The sequence below is a fragment of the Mytilus edulis genome, chromosome 1 (assembly GCF_963676685.1).
Source record: "Mytilus edulis chromosome 1, xbMytEdul2.2, whole genome shotgun sequence".
Classification (NCBI taxonomy): Eukaryota; Metazoa; Mollusca; class Bivalvia; order Mytilida; family Mytilidae; genus Mytilus; species Mytilus edulis.
This window is the reverse complement of record NC_092344.1, coordinates 76,509,847-76,531,947: the sequence shown is the minus strand read 5'-3', so window position 1 is coordinate 76,531,947 and position 22,101 is coordinate 76,509,847. Positions and strand designations below refer to the sequence as shown.

The 22,101-nt window shown below is 31.6% G+C and overlaps 1 protein-coding gene across 3 annotated transcripts; it reads right to left on the bottom strand.

Moving 5' to 3' along the window:
- Window positions 1–453: 453 nt before the first annotated feature.
- Window positions 454–21,833, bottom strand: LOC139490254 (sialin-like). 3 transcript variants are annotated; one of them, XM_071277114.1, is made up of 13 exons: window positions 21,718–21,795; window positions 21,467–21,537; window positions 19,121–19,196; window positions 14,385–14,462; window positions 13,862–14,091; window positions 11,014–11,247; window positions 10,524–10,611; window positions 9,261–9,356; window positions 7,051–7,190; window positions 5,812–5,961; window positions 3,512–3,644; window positions 2,382–2,623; window positions 454–820 (listed from the first exon to the last, which is right to left on the bottom strand). In XM_071277114.1, exons 4-13 carry the CDS (start codon window positions 14,458–14,460, stop codon window positions 638–640), a joined length of 1,572 nt encoding a protein of 523 aa, XP_071133215.1. In that variant the 5' UTR covers window positions 14,461–14,462; window positions 19,121–19,196; window positions 21,467–21,537; window positions 21,718–21,795; the 3' UTR covers window positions 454–637. The 3 variants fall into 3 exon arrangements, with proteins under 3 accessions (XP_071133215.1, XP_071133221.1, XP_071133211.1); XM_071277120.1 differs by lacking the exon at window positions 19,121–19,196; XM_071277110.1 differs by lacking the exons at window positions 19,121–19,196; window positions 21,467–21,537 and having other exon boundaries at window positions 21,718–21,833.
- Between the last annotated feature and the right edge of the window lie 268 nt (window positions 21,834–22,101).

The following is a 22,101-nucleotide window of genomic DNA, read 5'->3' as shown; positions in this document are numbered from 1 at the left end:
CCTTCTATACACCAAATATACTAGACCTATTGCTAATAGTATCTTAGGTATGGACTTGACCACCAAAACTTAACCTTGTTCACTGATTCAGGTCGAGGTCGAGGTCAAGTGAAAACTATCTGACAGGCAAGGTACGCACATACCAAACATAGTTATCCTATTACTTACAGTAAGAGAGATTTCATTACAAAAAATCTTAACTTTATTTTCAAGTAGTCACTGAACCATGAAAGTGAGATCAAGGACATTGGACATGTGACTGACGGAAACTTCGTAACATAAGGCATCCATATACAAAGTATGAAGCATCCAGGTCTTCCACCTTCTTAAATATAAAGCTTTGAAGAAGTTAGCTAAAGCCGCCGCCGCCGCTGGATCACTATCCCTATGTCGAGCTTTCTGCAACAAAAGTTGCAGGCTCGACAAAAATTCATTATTATGAAGAAGTCAATATACGCATGTGCAAACAAATTTTATTGGATTTAGAGCATGGGTTTGTTCACAAAGCGAAAGAAGCACGTCATATTAGAATGAGAAATCAATAAGCAACAAATAGAAAATATACATATAAAATATCACAGAAACCGTTGATTTGTACAAAGTACAAGTATTGCAATCAGTAACAATGGATGAAAAATTATAAACCATCCTCATTGTCCAGAAAATTTTCAGTATTTTGTTCTTCCGATGGATTTGAACAAGAGTCCTTCGCCCACGGCTGTAATTCACCACTTGCAAATACAATATAGAAGATTGCACCAAATATATACATGCCTGCTGCAATGTAGAAAACTATCTGCCACTCGGCTCGAGTTTGTGACTGTAAAGACAAGACGAATACATACTTGAGTGAGTTCAGTACATTATCGTACACAAGTAAGAAGAAACCTAAAACGGTTGTTTTTCGATGATGATTCTTTTTTGATATGACTGTATAAAAAACTCGATTTATATTATCCGTTGTCGTTCATTTAAGAAAATTCATAATTGACGAGATATTAAAAATTGTGTCAAAATTAAAAAAAAACATAACAAAACAAAACATCACAACAGGAACAACAGAAACAAAAATTAAAACCAAACAAACAAACAAACAAACAATTAAACGAACAAACTAACATACAAACAAATATTTCCAGATTATTCTAACATTATTTTGTCATTGACACCACCTTTTTATTTTAAGAATTGTATTTTCGAATTCTAAAACATACATTCCCGTTTGAATGGTTTTACACAAGTAATTTTGGAGCCCTGTATGGCTTGTTGTTCGGTGTGAGCCAAGGCTCCGTGTTGAAGGCCGTAAATTGACCTATAATGGTTTACTTTTTTAAAATAGTTATTTGGATGGTGAGTTGTCTCATTGGCGCTCACACCACATCTCCCTGTATCTATCTATATAAACACAAATTTGAGATTCCCCCCCCCCCTAAAAACTTTTATAACGGTACAATTTAAGACCGAGGTATGCACGAGGTATGCACGCTGGATTTTATACGGAATTCAAAGAAAAATATCCAAACACGAAAAATTTGATTATGGAAATTTGATATCATCGTATGTAACTTATTTTAGGCCAATCATTTCAGTTTTTGAGATTCTAAGGCTTTTCTGTTTCAGGAAAAGATTACCTCAGCTGTATTTAATAAAAGAATTAATTAGGAATGTTTGGCCATCAATGCTCTTCAACTTCGTACTTTATTCGGCCATCTTAAATATATTTTTCTTAGTCGAGCGTCACTGATAAGTCTTTGGAAGACGAAACACGCGTCACGTGTAAATACAAAATTTCATTTCTGGTATAACGGATTATATTATTATAGAGTTTATTGATGAAGCAACTTCCAATTTGTTGAGGTACGCATATTTTAAAAAGCATACTCGACTGTATTACAATTTAATTAACGCAAAGGATGTATATAAAAGTTTTGATACGTTCTTTTGAGTTTTTTTTATAAACGTTTAAGGACATGGTCTCTCAAATAAATCATATTTTTTGTAATTGTTTCGATAAACAAAAACAAAACTTATAAGTTAGAAAGCTTGCTCCATAGATCTTATTTTTCTAGGTTCCATTCCATAATCGATGTAATTTCAAATGTAAATTTGCTTGCCTCAGTGACGCATAGCACAAAGCATGTGATTCTTAAATCAAATGTCACTGCAGTTGAGTTTTTATCCATTCGTATGATGTGTTTGAGCATTTTGCCATTCGATTACGGACTTTCCCTTTTGAATTTTCCTCGGAGTGCGGTATTTTTGTTATTTTAAATTTTGACAAATGAATACATATAACAATAAATACTATATTATAATCCTCAAAATATATGTTCGACTGCAAAACGAAATGTAGTCGCACATTTTTTTCTTAAAAAACTAACCTTTTCTGTGATAGCCCCTACTATAATTGGGGATATAATTCCTGTTGTAGATGCCAGAGAATTCGATATTCCAAGCAAGATCCCTGCATAGCTAGGTGCTATATCAATATGATTAACAACCCATCCACTGTACTGAAATCCTGCCGAACTTACAGCAAGAATAACCAATACAATGGCCAAGGCTGTTTGGGAACAGTCGACATAACCTAAACCAATCAACATGGAAGCAGGACCTAATTTTGCTGAAACAGATAAAACTGTACTGAATATGCAGATTTTATGAGGGAATTTAAATTATCGTCGTGTCATATGTTTTCGTATGTCATATGTTTTCGTATCAACCACATTTCGTCGGTTTCGACTGCATACGCGTACATTGTGGCATGTTTTTCTGTTTCTATATTTAGAACAACAACACCACTACAACTTGATGTATTTAAAACATATTCAACGTCGCTTTTTAAAGACGTTAGAACAAATTAAATAAAACTGACCTATTTAGCCATTTTTGTTTAATGTCAAAAATACGCATCACTAGAATAGTTGTGGAAAAAAATTCTGAAGGGTTAAAATAAAGTCCAGATATGTTTTTTGCAAGTCAGACACCGGATCTTCAAGACATATGACTGTCATGTGTTTTTTTGGCCGTTTTAATTACAAACCATCGAGTTAAAATTACTGATCCAATTTTTATTTCATACGAAAACATATGACGCCGTTTTTTTTACATACAAAAATCGCAAAGTAATCGGAAACAGTAAAAAATCGTAGAAATCATTGACAAAAAAACTAGATACCTAAAATCAATCTACAGGACATGCTTTTTAAATCTGAGTAAACACCTAAAGTAAAAACCGTAAGCAGTGAAAATTGTTATTAGTACGAAAACACATTACACGATGATAAGTGACAAACTCTGATTTTATTTCTTAATATATTATGATCTATTTCATTCTAGAATTAAAAAAAAATGCGAAACGAAAGAAGAACATACAGATTAGATTGAATAATGACTTTTAAAACCATCATCAACAAACAATTGTTTTTATATAATTTTGATTTTGAATATTTGATAATTGAATATTTGAAATGCTACTTTAATAAAAGGTTAACATTTTGATGAGTCTTACCAACAGTGTCAAATACTTTCCGGGTATTTGTAGTCGACATTAACTTTCTGTCTCGGAAAAAGTCAGCAAGCCAGCCTCCACAAAATACAGTCGCCCAGAAAACAATATATGGTAATGACGAAAACAGTCCATTCTGTAAGTTAATTTTATATCAGTTACTTCAATTGATGAATATGAACATTATTTTATACTACAATAATCGATACAAAAAGTACTAAAGGCACTTGGTTTATATTTTCCAAACTTTAAGCATACCTTTAAATCGATCCAAAGGGACTGTTTACAATAAACAGTGAGTCAGTTTAAATATAAAAGGCCCAATTCTATCACAAATTTAAGTTTGTTTCTATGTTTTGTAACTGTTATATGCATTTTATTAGATAGCACTCATATTAAATAATCGTTGATGATTGATAACAAACTAAAAATGAAGTCATTTCACCTCATCATTGGAATCATTGTTGAAGAAGAGGGGCAAAAGATACCAAAGGTACATTCAAACTCACAGATCGAAAATATACTAACAACGGGCATGACGAAAGAAAATAAAAGACAAACAGACAAATAATTGTACACAAGACACAACATAGAAATCTAAAGACTATGCAATATGTTAATATGGTCTCGTTCACAATGCGAAGTCCAGTAGAATTATGAATTTGCATGTTGTTTAGCAAACGGGCGTTGATTAAACATTCATCAGTCAACCAATCAGCCCAACTCTATTATTGCAGAATCAAAGAAAAAGTGGAACCGCTGCGCGATCCTTTAGATTATTGGCCATATAATGTCTAACTTGTTTATGTATCTACTTATCCCGTATAGCCAGATTGACTATCCTCGAATTTTAGGAGCAGGGTTGCATTTCTCAAGGCGAATAAACTATGACTGATTGCTATTATAATTCCCTGGGTCATCCTAGGAGGGAGTGTATTGGCTTGTAAATATTTTCTAAGTTAAATTTTGTTTTCGTTATAGTCCTTAATAAATATCATTGAGCTGTACAAAGTCAAAAATATGACAGTTGTTTTCCATTCGTTTCATGTTTCGGCATTTGCTTTTGCTATTTCACTTTTTTCATAGCTGCATTCAACTTCAAAACATTGATTGAAAATTGATCGCTTACATTTCATAGTAAAAGTGACATGCTTTGTTTAGATCAATTACTTTATTTTTAAAAGAGACCCACTTCCAAAAAAATCTGGGCCTGTAAGGGAAGCTTTGACATGGTTTAAGGGATATTCATACCCAAAAGTCGAAATCAATTTGACAAGTCATGACACAATGTGAAGAACGCTAACAAACAACAGTACAGGAAACACAACATAGAAACTAAAGACTGATGAAATAGTTAAATAAAATATGAATATACAACTTTCCGCTATATAGATGATGTTCTTTCACTAAATAATTCAAAATTTAATGACTTTGTTGAACGCACCTATCCCATCGAACTAAAGTTAAAGGATACAACAGATAAAGTTTAGTCGGCCTCAAAACTTGACTTACATCTAGAAATTGAAAATGAGGGTCGGTTGAAAACAAAACTTTACGTCAAAAGAGATGATTTCAGCTATCCAATTGTGAACTTTCCATTTCTAAGTAGCAACATTCCAGCAGCAGCTGCATACGGTGTATATATATATCTACCAATTTATACGATATTCCCGTGCTTGCATTTCCTATCATGATTTTCTTGATAGAGGGTTGATGCTCACAAGGAAGCTATTAAATCAGGGGTTCCAATTGGTGAAGTTGAAATCATCACGTCGTAACTACGACCCCCTTCCCTTTCATGAACGTGACTTACCGAATTAGACTATTTACCGGATTTGTTATCACATAAGCAACACGACGGATGCCACATATGGAGCAGGATCTCCTTACCCTACCTGAGATCATGCACCCCTATTCTTTATTTTCCAAGTTGTGTCATGTGTACTATTGTTTGTCTGTTTGTCTTATTTTCATTTTTTACCAGGGTGTTGTCAGTTTATTTTCGATTTATGAGTTTGACTGTCCCTCTGGTATCTTTCGTCCCTCTTTTATCTAAAGTTTTACATTTTTCATCATCATTTACAGCAAAAAGATACAATTCATTTTAACCATTATATAATCAACTATCGAAAGAGGACTACTTTTTAAAAACGATTATGAGTTCACATTTTAAAAACTTTTTCTACGTTGTTTCCTACATAAAATCATTACTTTTTCACAATATATCGAGAGATCATTCTTGCTGGTACATTCGTCTTATATTTTTTTCTGATTTATCAAACATTGTAGTTTCTGTGACTTACCGTTGTGATATCAAGCTTTAAAACATCGTTCATGTAAGTTGGGATGTATGTTAGCAGTGTATAAAGACCCCAATCACATGTTATATTAGATACCACTATGGCATAATTCGGCATTGACTTTGTAATCTCCAACCAGGGCACCTGTAGTTCCTGTAAAAACACGAATAAGAGTTTCAAATATAAATCTCCAGCCTTCTTAGCAATTTATTTTGAATAATGCATGTTTTCCATTTTGTGTTTTTGCGACTCTTTTATTACTTATATTATTTAGACATGTCTTTTAAAGTACGTATTGTGTTATTTATTTTCTTATCTCCAGTTTTTCATAGAAGAAGATATTCAAAATTTTGACAAACAATCTTCATACTTAGTTGAAAAATTTGTTGGTTTGATTTTGTAAGAAAAAGATTTACGTACAAAATCAAAAATTTGTCTTGGAAAACATGGTTTATTTTGAGTAAAAATTTAACTTTGAACTATAAACTGTCATTAACAGCTATGTACTCCTAGATCGATACATTTGTGCCCTTTGATTTTGTTTGTTCGCCGGCATGTGGTTACATGTAATTATTAACATTATATTTTTTGTCTTTGTTGGATAATTGTAGCATTGACAATGACGGAATTTCCTCTGGATTTTTATACTTTTTCTATAGGTTTTTATTTTACCACAAGATGTGGTTTTTATATTTTTTATGAAATCAGTTTTCTACAACTCTTTATAGTAAGTATTCGGGAAAAGTAATATATACAAAGTACAGTTCTCAGTATAGTTTGTACTATGTTACAAGCTTAACTTTGGTTGATGTACACCCATTATAAAGCCATAGATTTAGATATAATTGAGTTTTACTCTTCGTATTGTTATGTGTTTCTTTGTTCTACATTGACTAGAGATAGGAGGTGGTTGAGATCTTACAAATCATGTTTAACCCCGCCTTATTTTTTGCTCCTGTCCCAAGTCAGGAGCCTCTGGCGTTTGTTAGTCCTTTATTTTTTTTTTTAAACTTCAGTTCATTTATATGTTTTGGAGTTTGGTGTGACGTCTATTTTCACTGAACTAGTACACAATTTTATTTAGGGGCCAGCTAAGAACCACCTCCGGGTGCGGGATTTTCTCTCTGCGTTGACAACCCATAGGTGGCCTTCTGCTGTTTTCTGTTTTCTGGTCGGGTTGTTGTCTCTTTGACATATTCCCTTCTCCATTCTCAATTTGGATAAGTGTTTATAATGGTTTACCTTCTTTTTAGTGTCATGGGTACTGTCTGCTAATAAACCCATTATGTATTCTTTTTCCTCTCTTGAAATTCGTTTGTGCTCGGCTGGTGTATCACTTACAAACCACATCCATAAAATTAACCATATAAAACTTGAAATGCCTAACAAGAAGAGACAAGAACATTCTGTACTGACGCAGTCAGAAGTAATTTCGATTTGTGACATATTTATAAAGGATACTTCCCTATGCTTAAGCTTTTTAATTTCCAAGTTAAAATAGAACTAAACTCAATAATAGTAGACAACTCACTAATAGTAGAAATCTCACTTATAGTAGACATCTCACAAATAGGCGACACCTCACAACGCCTATTCGAAGTCCGTCTAAATGTTGTGGTTCTTAGCATTATGTATGAGTTTCATAAAATGTAAATGAGACAAACTTCAGTAGGAGTGGGAAACGAAAAGATTTGCAGTTTTTAAATTTATAAAGAAGCATAACTCTACATCGTTAATTGACTCACTTCCAAAATTTGAACTCTGTATGCTAGCTGAGGTTTTTTTATCATTGCCTAAGGTTTGGATAAGAAAACTTAAGTTTCAGTGCGGAAACAAAACAAAAATGCAATTTCCAAACAAAAAAGTAGCATAACTTTAGAACGGCAAGTAAATCATTGCCTAAATCCAAATTATGTATGTTAGTTTTGGTTTTCAGTATTTTGTATCAGTTTCATAAGTTGTATGAGGAAACGGAAAAGGCATGAACGGACGGACGGGCGGGCGAAAGTGCAGAAATACGGTCAAGAGGTAACAATTGATGCCCCTGTTGCCTCTGGTGGAAGCATTAAAAGCACGAAAATGAAGAGAATTCAATGACAATTATTGTAGCATGGATAGAAAGTTCAGTTAAAGGAGACTTCATCACTGGGTCGATGCCACTGCTGGTGTAGTTTTTATTCCCCGATGGTATCACTAGCCAAGTAGCCAGCACTTCTGTGTTGATATGAACTATCATTGATATGGTAATAATAATAAATTAACTGTTTACAAAACTTTGAATTTTTGAAATACTACGGCTTTTCTACCTCAGAAATAGATTGCCTTAGTTGTATTTGGCAATACTTTTAGAAATTTTTGGTCCTTAATACTTCGTACTTTATTATACCTTTTTAACTTTTTTATATCCGAGCATCACTGTTGAGTCTTTTTTTTAAACGAAACAAGCGTCTGGCACAAATACAAAATTTCAATCCCGGTATCTAAGATGAGTTTATTTATAAGGAAATTTAAATTGCCACTTATTGAAATCATGGACCAAAGTTCAGTTCAGTTTAGAACGTTACCTCTTCTTCCATGTGCATTTAAGGGTTTACTTGGTTGAGTTATAAAAGATGACCTCAACATTTTAACGTTGCGCTTTTTTTTTTAAACATTAACAATTCCATCTTCGTGCCTTATATATCATGTACTGTGTAAGACGCTAGATTAAAACTGAAGAGGAAAGGTAACATCTGACCACCGAAATCTTGAATTGTTGGGCTGAGGTTTAGACGAAATGTATATATATAACTGAAGACTTAATAGAAAATACAGTGGGCATTGCCGAATCAATTCATACACCAGCGACGGCGAATACGTCAACCTTAATTCACCACATAATATCAATGCAGACTGTAAAAAATGTTCAAAATCATGTTTATTTTCTCCTTGTATTTCTGGTTTTATTGTTTACTATAAATCTGTTCCTCAAAATTATTTTAGCATTTAACATTTGATTGAAACAACTGATTACTAATATTAAATGCTTTTGATACCCAATCGCCGATGAGGCTGCTTTAAACATATTGAATTTTACGATTTATCTGTACAGTAGATTCGGCATTCGCATGGTATATGGTGTAGTTTTACAATTGAATTTTAAATTGATAAAACATACAAGTAGGTAAAGCCGAGGTTGAAGAATCTTTCAGCGAAAATTACATTTCACCTAAATGATTTGGTAAGGATTATATAACTTAAGTTTTACGTTAATGTGCACACATTCGTTTTAGTTTCTTACCCCATTTTTGTTTTATGTCCATGGATTAACGAGTTTTGAACAGCGGTATATACTACTGTTGCCTTTATTTACGTATCATGGCCTTACACATAAAGTGTTGCAAACGTACTTAAAAAAGGTTATTCAAGCTCATATGCTGTACACTTTAAATGTTTCATATTTATTAACATACCACAGACGTAGAATATGGACGGCCAACCTCCAGCAAAACCATGTACACACATCAATGAACCAAGTGCAAATGTTACAACAATGCCAAGTTGTGTACCTGGAATGAAAACATTAACTTCACAGTGTTATTTAAAATGAAGTTTTATTTCGATGCAGAATAGATTGCAGATTTGAAATTGATCTTCTATTATTGTCTGAAATAAAGTTTTGCAGTCATTTTGGAGGTATCAAATTAACTGTTATTTCTGCTTTCAGTTTGAATGTTTCTTTTGCGAGACAAACTTAAACATATGATTGCAGATGTTTTAAATTGTACATGTTGTTTGTAAACATCAAGTTTGTTATTTATACAATTTTGTTATATCGTGGATTGCAATATAAGACAAGTGACAATACAATAAATAATCCTGTGTATCCTACAGACAATAACCACACAACACCTTTCAACTTTAGAATATATTTGTTCTTTTGTCATGATCTGATAATCTAAGAAAGTAGATGAATCTATAAATACTTCAGATAAAAACATCAGTTTATTGAAGAACGTGTTGAAACCCGGAATATTAGATAAATGAATGCTCGAACCTAATAATTGCATTGGACGAACCAAGGCGATAAAAGTTTAACCTGTGTAATGTCCAAAATAAAATAAAAACAGATTCAATGAAGCGTTAGTGTCCACCTTACTCCGTTTTTCTGGTCAAACAGGAATATGATTCACACAATGGAATATATTAAGGACGACACTTGAAGAAAGAGAACCGAGATATTATAGTACAGGGGAAGACTTTTCGATACAAAATCATTTTTGAGCTTTTTGAACCTCCCCTGTTAATTTTTAATTTATTTGAATTCACTGAAAATGAGAAGTAATAAGTCAATGGAGCTGCATAAAGTGTCATTGAATATCACATGGGAGAGTCCAGATTTAAAACAAATACATATGGCAGTATAGCGGAATCAAACTACCGTTACCAATAGTTTTTACCTCTCTTAAAAGTTTCATGAACTGCCAAGAGAACTGCTTTTGAATAGTCTTTATAATTGTTCTCCACACACAGCTGTTCTTACGTAGAAATACATTGGAAAGTTCTAAACTAGAATAAATGTTGACAATTCTACCGTAGTACAGACTCTGCTAGTTCTATCTCTAGAACACTTTTTATGGGTATTTTATTTATCTATTACAATTTTATTTACATTATTTATTATTTGCTTATTTGTTTTTTTTTTTAAATGCATGAACAGTAACCAAATTACTTACCAGAGTACGTCATTGCAGTAAACTTGCTTCGTTCTGATGGAGGAACCCAGTTACCAAGAAGAGAATGCATAGCCGGAAATACTGCTCCCTATTAAACATGTTAAACATTATCGGTTTCCAAATTATCAAAAATATAAAATTATTACAATATACCTGTAGGATGATCTTTTTATCTGGTTTGAGTCATGTGAACTCATTGAATCAATCAGATAGATTTTGTAAAGAACATATTTAAATATTGTATTACACATTTTGTAACATCCTATTCCAAATATTTCCCACAATATCGTTGCTTTGCACAAATGAAGTATTTTTTTCATTTAGTTTTCTGATTTTTTTTAATTACTCTCTCTCTCTCTCTCTCTCTCTCTCTCTCTCTCTCTCTCTCTCTCTCTCTCTCTCTCTCTCTCTCTCTCTCTCTCTCTCTCTCTCTCTCTCTCTCTCTCTCTCTCTCTCTCTCCCTCTCTCTCTCTTATAATATATAGCTTACAGTAGATAAACCGATAACAATCCTAACAACTACTGCAAAGATGTAGCTAGTTCTAGCAGCAAATGGTGTTAACAATGTGAATATCATTGATACAAACATGCTCCAACCAGTCACAATCTTTCCCCCATATCTTGTAGCTATCCATCCTGCTGGCATCTGTGTTATCAAATAACCCCAGTAGAATCCACCAAGTACATATCCTTGTATCTCTGGATCCCAATTTAACTCACCGCCCTATATAATAACCAAGAGACTAAAATAATGAAAAGTCTAACTCTCTTTATTATTGGTCTGCTTATTAATAAATTCGATTGTTTTAGTCCGTCAGTGATGGACCAGATTCTGTTATTCTTTAACCAATTCATGTCCATTTCAGAACGTTCCAAGCACACAAAATGGTGCAATTTTGTTGAAAATCTTTTCCTGGTTTTCGGTTTAATCATGGTGCATTAAGATATGTCGTAGTCTGTTATATGTTTGATGATTTTTAACAGTTCATTAGCTACTAAAACACCCAAATGTTTTCCAGTGTAAAGAGATGATTTGTTTTATTTCTTATAATGTAAACGTGACAAATCCTTTCTAATTCACAACGTACCAGACAATGAGTAATATATTTTATTATTATTTTGGCAGAAATGGGTAAATATTTAAAAGTAGACTTGAGTTCTATTTTCCAATTGGAACTAAATTAATCATTTCTTTAAAGGTTAATGGTTTTACACTAATAATTTTGGGGCCCTTTATAGCTTGTTGTTCGGTGTGAGCCAAGTCTCTGTGTTGAAGGCCGTACATTGACCTATAATGGTTTACTTTTATAAATTGTTATTTGGATGGAGAGTTGTCTCCTTGGCACTCACACCACATCTTCCTATATCTACTTTGATCTTCTATACAATTTTAAGATCTCTCTTTAAAAGTAACATAACAAAAATACTGAACTCAAATTCAAAACAGACAGTCCTTGACAATGAGATGTTTACAGGCAACAAAAGCAAACCCATAATCAAACACATTCTTCCTATTTTAAGATATTAAACTCATCACTATTGATGATAAATCTTCATGAGAAATATGATATTGAATAATGCAATTAAATATATAAAAGAGGAAGAACGAACCATTGAAAATAAAGGATCAATGAGACATCTTACACGATACAAAGTCTCAGTCTTGGCTCAACTCAAGTTAAAAAAGAAATAAAAGGATTTATTATAATTGTGACCCGCCATGACATTTGCAGGCTTATGGAGGTAGAACGTCATTGTTAGAAAAATTATAAAAATGATAAATGTTTTGCTGACGCCGAACTATACATCATATATAAGTTTTGAAGAAGTTTTACTTTATCGTTTGAAGTGAAAAATATTTGAATCTACATTTTAAATTGATACAAAAAAAAATCAAATTTCTGCTCTATAGATTTCCTTTCATAAATGAAATCTGAAATATATTCCTAACAAATGCACCGTATAAAATGCATTTAAGAGAACACCTACTTGTAAACTGTTACGCGTCGCATACTAAGTATAGAGACATGCATAATCAATCTAAATTAAAAAAAGGAATTCTTAAAGCTTAATTTGACAAATTTTAAACTAACTTCATTTCAACAAGTTCAAATTGCATGTTCTAAAATAGAGCTAAGAATTGTTTGTATTGTAGTAAATTTAAGTCTATGAAATTTTATTCAAATACGCTATTGAACATTACTAAGAGCCAATAAATACAATAATTTTGTATTTTATAAATTAGTGCCTTCAATAAATAAAAGCCGTCATAGAACAGTCTCATTTTCATACCGATATTCGAAATGACTCGTTTCATTGCTATTACAACAAATATGTCAAATTCACATGACATAGAGTTTTGTTTCGGAATATTCTAGATAAATATACAAAAAGCAAATTTTAGACAATGCCCTCCTAAGCCTGGAAGTGGCTAGTCACATATAGTTAACGGCGTTTTTCTCACAATGACGTTCTACCTCCATAAGCCTGGATATGTCGTGGCTGGTCACATATATGCAAACTGCTGGTATATTTGCAGCCACATCATCAAAATGAAAATAACACTTTATAAAAATAGAACATAAGCAATAGTAAAAGACAACTGTACAAAAAATGACAATATAACTATAACACAATGACGGGATGTATAGATACCGAGCCACGTCAAAAGGTTATAACAAAAAACGTAATAAACAGTAAAAGTACAAATATACAAAGAAAATAAAAAGAACAGTATAACTCGTAATAAGAATGATTAACAAGGTCGGTATTTAGAATTCCTACTTAAAAAACACCATGTATTATATGTAAAGTTGATACGGAATATTTATCAACACAGTTTTGGTATCTTCCAAAGAATTTTGTTTTAAGAAAAAAGACGACGTTCTTTTATATATCCCTGCTTCATCAACTGTCTGCTCAGATACTGGTGACGTTTCAAAAAGTCTGAGTATCGGCTACAAGTGTTCGAATACCGAATGAGTTGGAAAATGAATATCCAATATGCATGTGAAGTTCGTTTATTGCTGCTAAAGTGGAATTCATCTGTAATATCAAAATTTAAATCATCGCTTTTGTCATAGGCTCAGATACGGTTATGAAAGTTTTTGTCAAATTTAATGTATAAGTCTTTAAAAAAAAAGTCAGAAGAAGCCGTATCTTTTATTTCTTTAATTTCTAGTTCTGAAGAATGAAATAATAGAATCCAATCCGAAAGTTTTTGATTGATAGAACATCATCCGTTTATCTGAATTTGAAATGACAGAAATGATCTTATTGTTTTTTTAAGTGCTTAAAGGAAATTCCTATTCATTTGCAAATAAGAATTGTCAACTTACAGGGATAGAAGACGCATCCGAAAAGTTATGATCTTTCTGGCGAAAACAATTACTATCTTTATTTGAAATAACTGTAGAGTTATCAATAGTATATATCGAAGTCCTATTCACCATGCAGACAATCGCAACATTAATGTTGACAAGCATCGCATACATGTTAAGTAGTCCAAAAAATCCTAAGACCGCTAGTGCAAAACGACAAGAACCTAACAGAGGTACATGTATAGATTCTACAAAAAAAAAAAATTAAAAATAAGTTTTTTATGAACACAGTTCCTCTTATATTCATTCTAAACAATTCATTTAATGATGTTTTACTAAAAATACAAATGACTGAATGAAGTACAAATTAAAAAACTAAATTCCATACCTTACTTATTCTCTAAATTCCTTTTTCTAATAATTTTCTTAATCTCTAAATTTCCTTTTCCATTAACTTTCTTAATCTCTAAATTCCCTTTTCTATTAACTTTCTTAATCTCTAAATTCCCTTGTTCATTGCTTTTCTTAATCTCTGAATTACCTTGTCTACTACCTGTTCTAATCTCTACCTCCCCTTGTCCATTACGAACCAGTGCACTCGTTGTTCCTTCTTCCATTTCTGTAACAAAATATTTCACCGGTTATTTATTTTTAAAACTTACCACTGGTCTTGTAATTTTCTATAATGAGAACAAATTTTAGTAAACATACGAAAGTACCTTGATAAAATCCTCACTTGATAAACTGTTGCTGAATGCGTGTACATGTCCTTCAGATACCATACATTTGTTATCGTCTTCTTGTTGGGATAAATTACTTTGAAATGAGTTTGTATGTCATGAGCAACATGCCATGAATTGTTTAACATACAATTCTTACATGTATTTGTCCGGAACATCCCGGTATATCCCAGGTTGCTGTAGGAGTTTGTGTTGTTTTACACTTTTATTTTCCGTGTTTTGTTTTGCAGACTGTAGTTCGTCATTTTTAGTGCTTTTTTTTTAACTTTCGAATCTAATTTGACTTCTTGATATTATTTTACCATTTAGCTATTTTAAGTCTCGCAAACAAACAAAAACATTTTCCTTAAATGAATATTTGACTGTTATTTTGTTTCAACGAATGTCTTCTGTTACAGATTCATCGTACAAAAAATATGTTGAATCTTAAAGTCAATTGTGTGAATTTCATTTCCCCACGAAATTCATTACAAAATTCTGATTTTTGTTATTTGCACGCAAGTACTAATATGCAAAGTACAGATGAAATATATCTAAATATTCCCCATTAGTTAATTTCTTGCCTTCCAGTTCAGTCTTTACATTGTTTCAGTACAATATTTTTACATAAAGTTATTTTCAAAAGTAATCAGCAAGATTCGTACATTTATGGAGAAAGTATCGAATAGGTTAACCAGTTTAATGATCTTTCCTGGTGGATTAGTCTTTATGTAAATCATGTACGTGAATATATTTTAACCCTATAATTATTAATAATAGTAGCATAATAATCTTCGAAATTTAATCCAACGTATCACACCTCATTATGTTTTCAGTTTTCTGATGGTAAAAATAACTTACTATGCATTAAAGTTCAGTGATAATTGTCACGGAATATTTTAAAATTAGGAATCTTTTTTTTAACTCATTGCGAACTAAATAAAGTCAACAGAAGAATTTCGCTGTTCAATGGTTATAAATTGATTAATCAAAGACTTTTCCAGGTCATAAACCAAAAAAGAGGGAAACACATCAACTATTAGAGGGAAACAACGGAACAACAGAAACCATCAACCGCAACAAAATGAAACACAAACAGAAACATACATACAAAAAAACTATTTGATACAAATAACAACAACCATATTCGTGACAGTAATAAACAATTATATTATAGTACTTTACAACATTCAACAACATGTAACAACTGACACCCACAAATGACAGTACACCAGGACAACACAAACCATGTTAATATTGCGCGTCACACGAATGTATCAGTGCCACAAAAAATGAGGTATATTTTGTGACGTTAAATTTATCACAGGTAAATCGTGTTATTTTATGTATTTTCTTAACCATGATAGGTATTTTCAATGTGATGTGACAGGTTTGAAATGGTGTTCTTATGGAAGACATATCATCAAGTTTAGATATGCACGAAACCCTTTCTTTTAAAAACAAATATTTTGAGTCTTTTCATGAGGTACATAAAAATGAAAGTACAAAAGGTCTAGTGTATGACTAATGCATATAAGAATAATCTTTAAAAAAAAGCAAAAATGCCAGGTCCAAACAAAAAACAACATATCCTTTCGTAGTCTAAAATCGTTCATCTTGTCAGTTCGTTAGGTATTTGTATTTGAACTTAACACACGGGGAAACTCCACATTGACGTCACTACGCTACTTCCGGGGTAGAAAAACAGTGCAGAATACGTTTTTTCTGCACTTTTGAATAAAAAAAACATTTCTTAAGGTAAGTTTTCATTGTTGTTCTCAACTATTGCTAAAAAATTGCCAATTTTCTAATGTCCGTTTCAATCCCGACTTCCGAATGTCAAAAAAACATTCTAGAACTTCACAACATCCCACTTCCGGCCTCTATTGCTTTGTGTACATTCCATTCAGCGTCATCAATCTTGTGGCAGGCAATACAGGTCAAGCAAATCGTATTTTTAGGAATTATAAAATGACATGCTCCTTACGTCTTTCGCGATTTTCCCGCGAAAAAAGCCCAACCAAAATGAAAGGAAAACAATATGAAAACATAATTTTGTACAGGAATATAGAGTAGATCGATAAAAAACAATCTACATTTATTTTTCATAGAATTTTCTTTTTCTTGATTATAAAAAGATCGATATTCTGACCATCATGAATGTAGGTAAATATTCATACAAAATTCCATTGATGTCAAAAGGGATGGCAAAAAAAAGAGTTTTCCTGTTGAATAAAACCCAAAATTATTGCAAACTATTTTGAAGCAATATCCCACAAAGAAATAACATAATTGCCGTAGACTGAAAAATCTCCTAATTGACAGTAGAGCAATTTGATTGGGTAGAACGAATTGACATCACGTGATTTTGACGCCATTGATATTTAAATGTAAACAAACAAGGTCAGAAGGTTCAGTATGGGACAGCATCGTACATTTTGTTACTGACAAACAATTATGAGTTACCAAGCTTGACAATGCATGGTAATACAAAATGAAAGCTAAGTCTACAGAAAAAGTGAGAAAAAAATAGCCTTAGGATAACGAGTTATCAACACAACTTGATACAACACCCTGACCAACACCGATAAAAAAGACACAAAAAAAACAGTAAAGAAACATTACATTTATATCCAAAGATTGAACACGACGAACCCCAAAAGAATCCGATAATGACGTATTGAAGGAGCAAGACGTTTCTACTTTATAATTTACACTTGTCTATATCCTCATGCGGGTAAAAATTAGTCGCGTTTCTTTTTTACCAATCGACCTCGAAGGATTATATCTATACATTATCTTATCTGTGACCAATTGGGGAAGGGTACATAATGGAAAGATCATTTTAGATGAAAGATAAGCGAAAGATACCAGAGGAACATTCAAATTCATAAATCGAGAATAAACTAACAACGCAATCGCTAAAAATGAAATAGACAAACAAACAATAGTACACAAAACAAAACATAGAACAATAAAGACACGAAACCCGCTAAAACTTGTGGTGATATCAGTGCTCCAGAAGGGTAAGCAAATCGTTCTCCACATGTGGCAACCGTCATGTTGCTTATATAAGTACAACCCAATAAAAAGTCTAATTAGGTAGGTCACATTCCTGAAACTGGAACGGGATTCTAGCAACGACTCTAAGTCATCTGCGTAACGTATATTTCATAACGGTCAACCAACTCGTGATGGCGTCCGTAAAACTTACGAAGGGATGTTTTCAGCTTCCCCATTTGGAACTCTTAGTTAAATAGCTTCGTTATGGGCAGCAACACCGTATCAAGAAATCATGATAGGAAAAAAGCATCAGAGATTTTTATACGTAAAACAAAAAACCCAGACTTCAACCTGAAAGTTGAAATCAATGATTTATGACGCAATACTTTTGCTTAGATTTTAATATTTTAAACAACTTCTGTATAAATAATAATATATCAATTTAATAATGCTTGTGATTGTTTCTGACTCCTCACTAAAAAGTAAAATTACAACAATACTGAACTTCGAGGAAAATTCAAATGGCAAAATCAAAGCTCAAACACGTCAACAATGGACAACAACTGTCAAATTCCTGACTTTGTTCATGTAGACAATGGTAGAATAAATCTGTTTTTTAGAAACCATTATGTATAAGAAACATCATGCTGTTCATTAAATCTTGTGTTGAGTGTATTTTGTTCAGACAATATTCAAGAATATAACTCGTTTTGACCCTATGGACGCTTTTAATTTTGAAATAACATCAAATGAATAAAAGAACGTCTTTTGCAAAACATAAAAAGAATGTTACTTATAAAATATAACATACTGTGATTTAATAGTATTGAAAATGTGAGCATTAATTACTTATTAGTATTTATGACACATAAATGTTTAAGTTTCATTGAATAAAATGCTTGTATGTTCAATTACATCCATGTTTTGTTTTAGAATGTCATAAAATCAATTTGCTGTCAACGGAAAAAGATGTTTGAAATTCTTTTTATTCAGACAATATGAATAAAGCCGGTACACGTTTCATGATTAAGATAAAAGAACCGACAGCTGATTTTGTCATAAATATATTTGTTGTTAAAAAATATGCATAACATATTTAGTTCAGTTAACAGATCATTATTTTGAGTTAATGTCAATATTAAATCAAATTTTACCTATGCATGTATTATCTCGAAATTGATATCAGAAGATTTAAATTCCAAAGGTCTTTTTATCTATTCATCTCAAGACATATATATATATAAGTAGCATACATAGCTTGAAATATAAGTACAAATGGAAAATAGAATTGAGAAGACTTTTGGTGGTTTACCAGGAGATTCTACGCATTTGTTTCATTGAATTAAATTTGCCGAACTTGTTTTGTTAAGACGGATTGTTGCTATTCATATTATTTCAGAATGGTTGATAATATAACGTCACAGTACACATATTGTACCAACTACCCAAATTGCACCTATTTACCAGAAAAATTAGCGGAAATCTCAGATAAAAGTTAAAAGACTAAACATTTTGTATTTTTATGAACTGATAGTATACACGTATTTTAACATACCTGAATATTTGTAGATTTTTACAAAACATTTACCGTATATATCAACAGATGCAGCATTCACTGGAAAAGGGAAAATCTACGGAAACGACATTAACCAAAAGCAAACTTTTAAAAATGAGCAAATAAGATATGTAACAAGCATTCATTTATTAATTAAGAAATTAATAGTAAGCATGGACTCATGTCAAGTTGTTCTGAAGATTTGAACAAATAAAACAAAACATCTGTTATACGATTTCTAAGGATGGATATTGGGTAATCCTCATTATATAATAATGGATTGTTTGAAGGTTAGTTTTACCCCATTTTTGATGATTCTATATGGATTCAAAATTAAATTGATGGAACTATATAGTAAATAATGATACATCTACAAAAAAACACAGAATGGAAACGTTTGTCTGGATCACAAATAAACGTAGGTGAAAGAAATGTCAAAATATGTGGTTTTTTGTGTACCATCCAGTTAGACAGGTCTGGGGAGTTTTTTTTCGATCAAAATATCATCATAATCAAAAGAGGCTTTATATTTTTCTTGTTTAAATAGTAATTATTAAAATTAATATCATCTGAATTTACTTATATGTTTAAAAAAAATAAGCTTCCATGTGTATGTGTCTTGATCAATTTACTCATTTACTTTTCGTTTTAAACTTTTATAATTTGAAACTTTACGATCTTTACCTTCACACTGAACGTTTGTTGTACTAAAAAATGTCTTCCCGAATTCTAACTAACAAGATGTTTGAATCGAAAATATTCTTCGCCGAATTAGCTGTCACATGACTCAAAATAACACCAAAACTTAAAAAATACGCTACCTTTAGATGGCATATGATGTCATTGTCCACACTGAACATTTATGTTACGAAAGATATTTTGTTGTAAGATTCTATATTTTCTACAATTGCAATACTTCGGTGATGAAAATGTATTTGTTGTTTTAATGAAAAATTGATATTAAAACTTCATTAAAGTCACTATACATCCTAATTTCTCTTGCTTAGAGAGTGGATAACAATATTCTTTGTTGTGTTCACAAATGTTTATATATATATCTATATATACAAGTCTAAATTGAAAACATGAAGAACGAAGTTAAAAACCAATGAATATCCAAACTTCCAAAATGTTTTGCCAAATACAGCTTAGGAAAACTTTTCCTTTGGTAGAAATCCTTAGTATTTCGAAAAAAAGTTGTTTAAAGCTTATTTATAATTATGACCCTAGTACTGATAACCAATGTCAACACAGCAGTGCTGACCTTTGGGCTAGTGATACATCCAGAGGGGAAACTTCCACAAGCTGTGAAATCGACCATGTAGTTATAAATAAACTCAACGTATATACCAGAATTAAAATTTGAACGCCAACCGCGCATTTCGTTTACAAAATCAAATGCGCGTCTGACATACACAATCACTCTTAGCTTTTACAGGAGTCAGGAAACTTTTTTTTTATCAATTATAGTGCTATGTGATTTGGTTTAATTACAGATCTTATTAAAACAGCTACTATACACATTTTAGTTATTGTGGGACGTTGTCTTATGGATGTAAAACCCTCAACATTATCACCACAGAAAAATTGTCTCATGAATTTTATACCATAATTCATAGCTGATTTACTACATATACTAGTTATGTAAACTGGCAATAATCTAATTAATTAATATATAAATATCTATATAAATATGATTACTCAATAGTATTTGGGATTCTTAAAAAAAACATTTAATGATCACCAACGGGTTACGATTAAAACTTATTGAAGCCTTTAACTATTCACCGAGAGTCGAATCAGGGTGCAACAAATTTAATCTTATTTAGAAATATATTCTTCTCAATTTTTCCTCAGAAGATTCGAATTCTTAATTTTGATACGTAACTAACACTCCTGCTGATGAAAATATTTGATCTGACGGTATTGAGGTGATGGAATGACAAAGACACGATAAACTAAAACTGTAAGCCTTGTAAAGTTGATCTTCTTTATAGCCTACCTATGTTCGGAGTACTTCTAAAAGACAAACTAACGTATTTTAATTTTGATTAATTTTATCAATGATTTGTATAGTGTTTTAATTAAAATCCAGTTCCCCTTAGGGAGAACAAAATAGAAATACTATTTGTAATAGGAATCCGTTGGTCAAGTATCATTTTGGTACTCGATTACACGATATCTCATTGACATCCCTTCATTTCATCCATATATTTTAACATACATACAAGCACGCGTATTAAGATACATCTGAATCTTAATTAGGTTGAAAGTTACTGTATATTAAATACTATCGTTTCTAGACTCAAAGCAATTTGGAGCGTGAGATATTGTTTAACTACGTACTTGCTTGTGGTTTAAAAAACCTTACTTTCACCTTCAGTCTCTATTTGGGGATTGATTTTGTTTTGACTTGTCTAAAAACAATAAAAAGTAATGATTGATGCATAATGTTCTAAATAATGTTAAAATATACATGTTCTATAGAAGAAAATTTCTATTGATATTTTAAAACAGGAACAATAAAAAAATTACTGTTGTAACTTAACTGGCAAATTGGCCCCTCGAGGTAAATGATTGTGAAAAATCAATCTTACCGTGTAGAGAAAAAACGCCTTTTACCAACAACTAGAAAATAGAACTAAAGTCTGGATCCTTATTAAATATTTATATTTGTGTTACGTAACTCACGAAATCGGCATATGTCTTGTCATGTTAAAGTACCCGGGTTTATTACGCATTATTTTATTCAGATTAAACTAAAAAGTAGGTAGAATATTGATTTAAATTGTACCAAGATAATTTTTTATGGAAACTATAAAAAATTGAAAACTGGAACCAAATGAAAAATTTTTGTGAACTACTTCTCTTGAAAACATAACATATTTTATATACTGTATATAGGACACTTCATGTTGTATTTATGAATCAAAAATAGTAAAAAAGTAATATTTCGTTTAATTAATATCTATTTCCCGTTT

Bases quoted from the DNA above. Each gene is read 5' to 3' on its own strand.
- LOC139490254 (XM_071277110.1), bottom strand. From the start codon at position 14,460: ATGGAAGAAGGAACAACGAGTGCACTGGTTCGTAATGGACAAGGGGAG. The intron at 10,612-11,013 runs GTAAGCTATATA...CATGTTTAATAG, and splicing joins TTGTTATCGGTTTATCTACT to GGAGCAGTATTTCCGGCTAT. The intron at 5,962-7,050 runs GTAAACCATTAT...GTGTTTTTACAG, and splicing joins CCCATGACACTAAAAAGAAG to GAACTACAGGTGCCCTGGTT.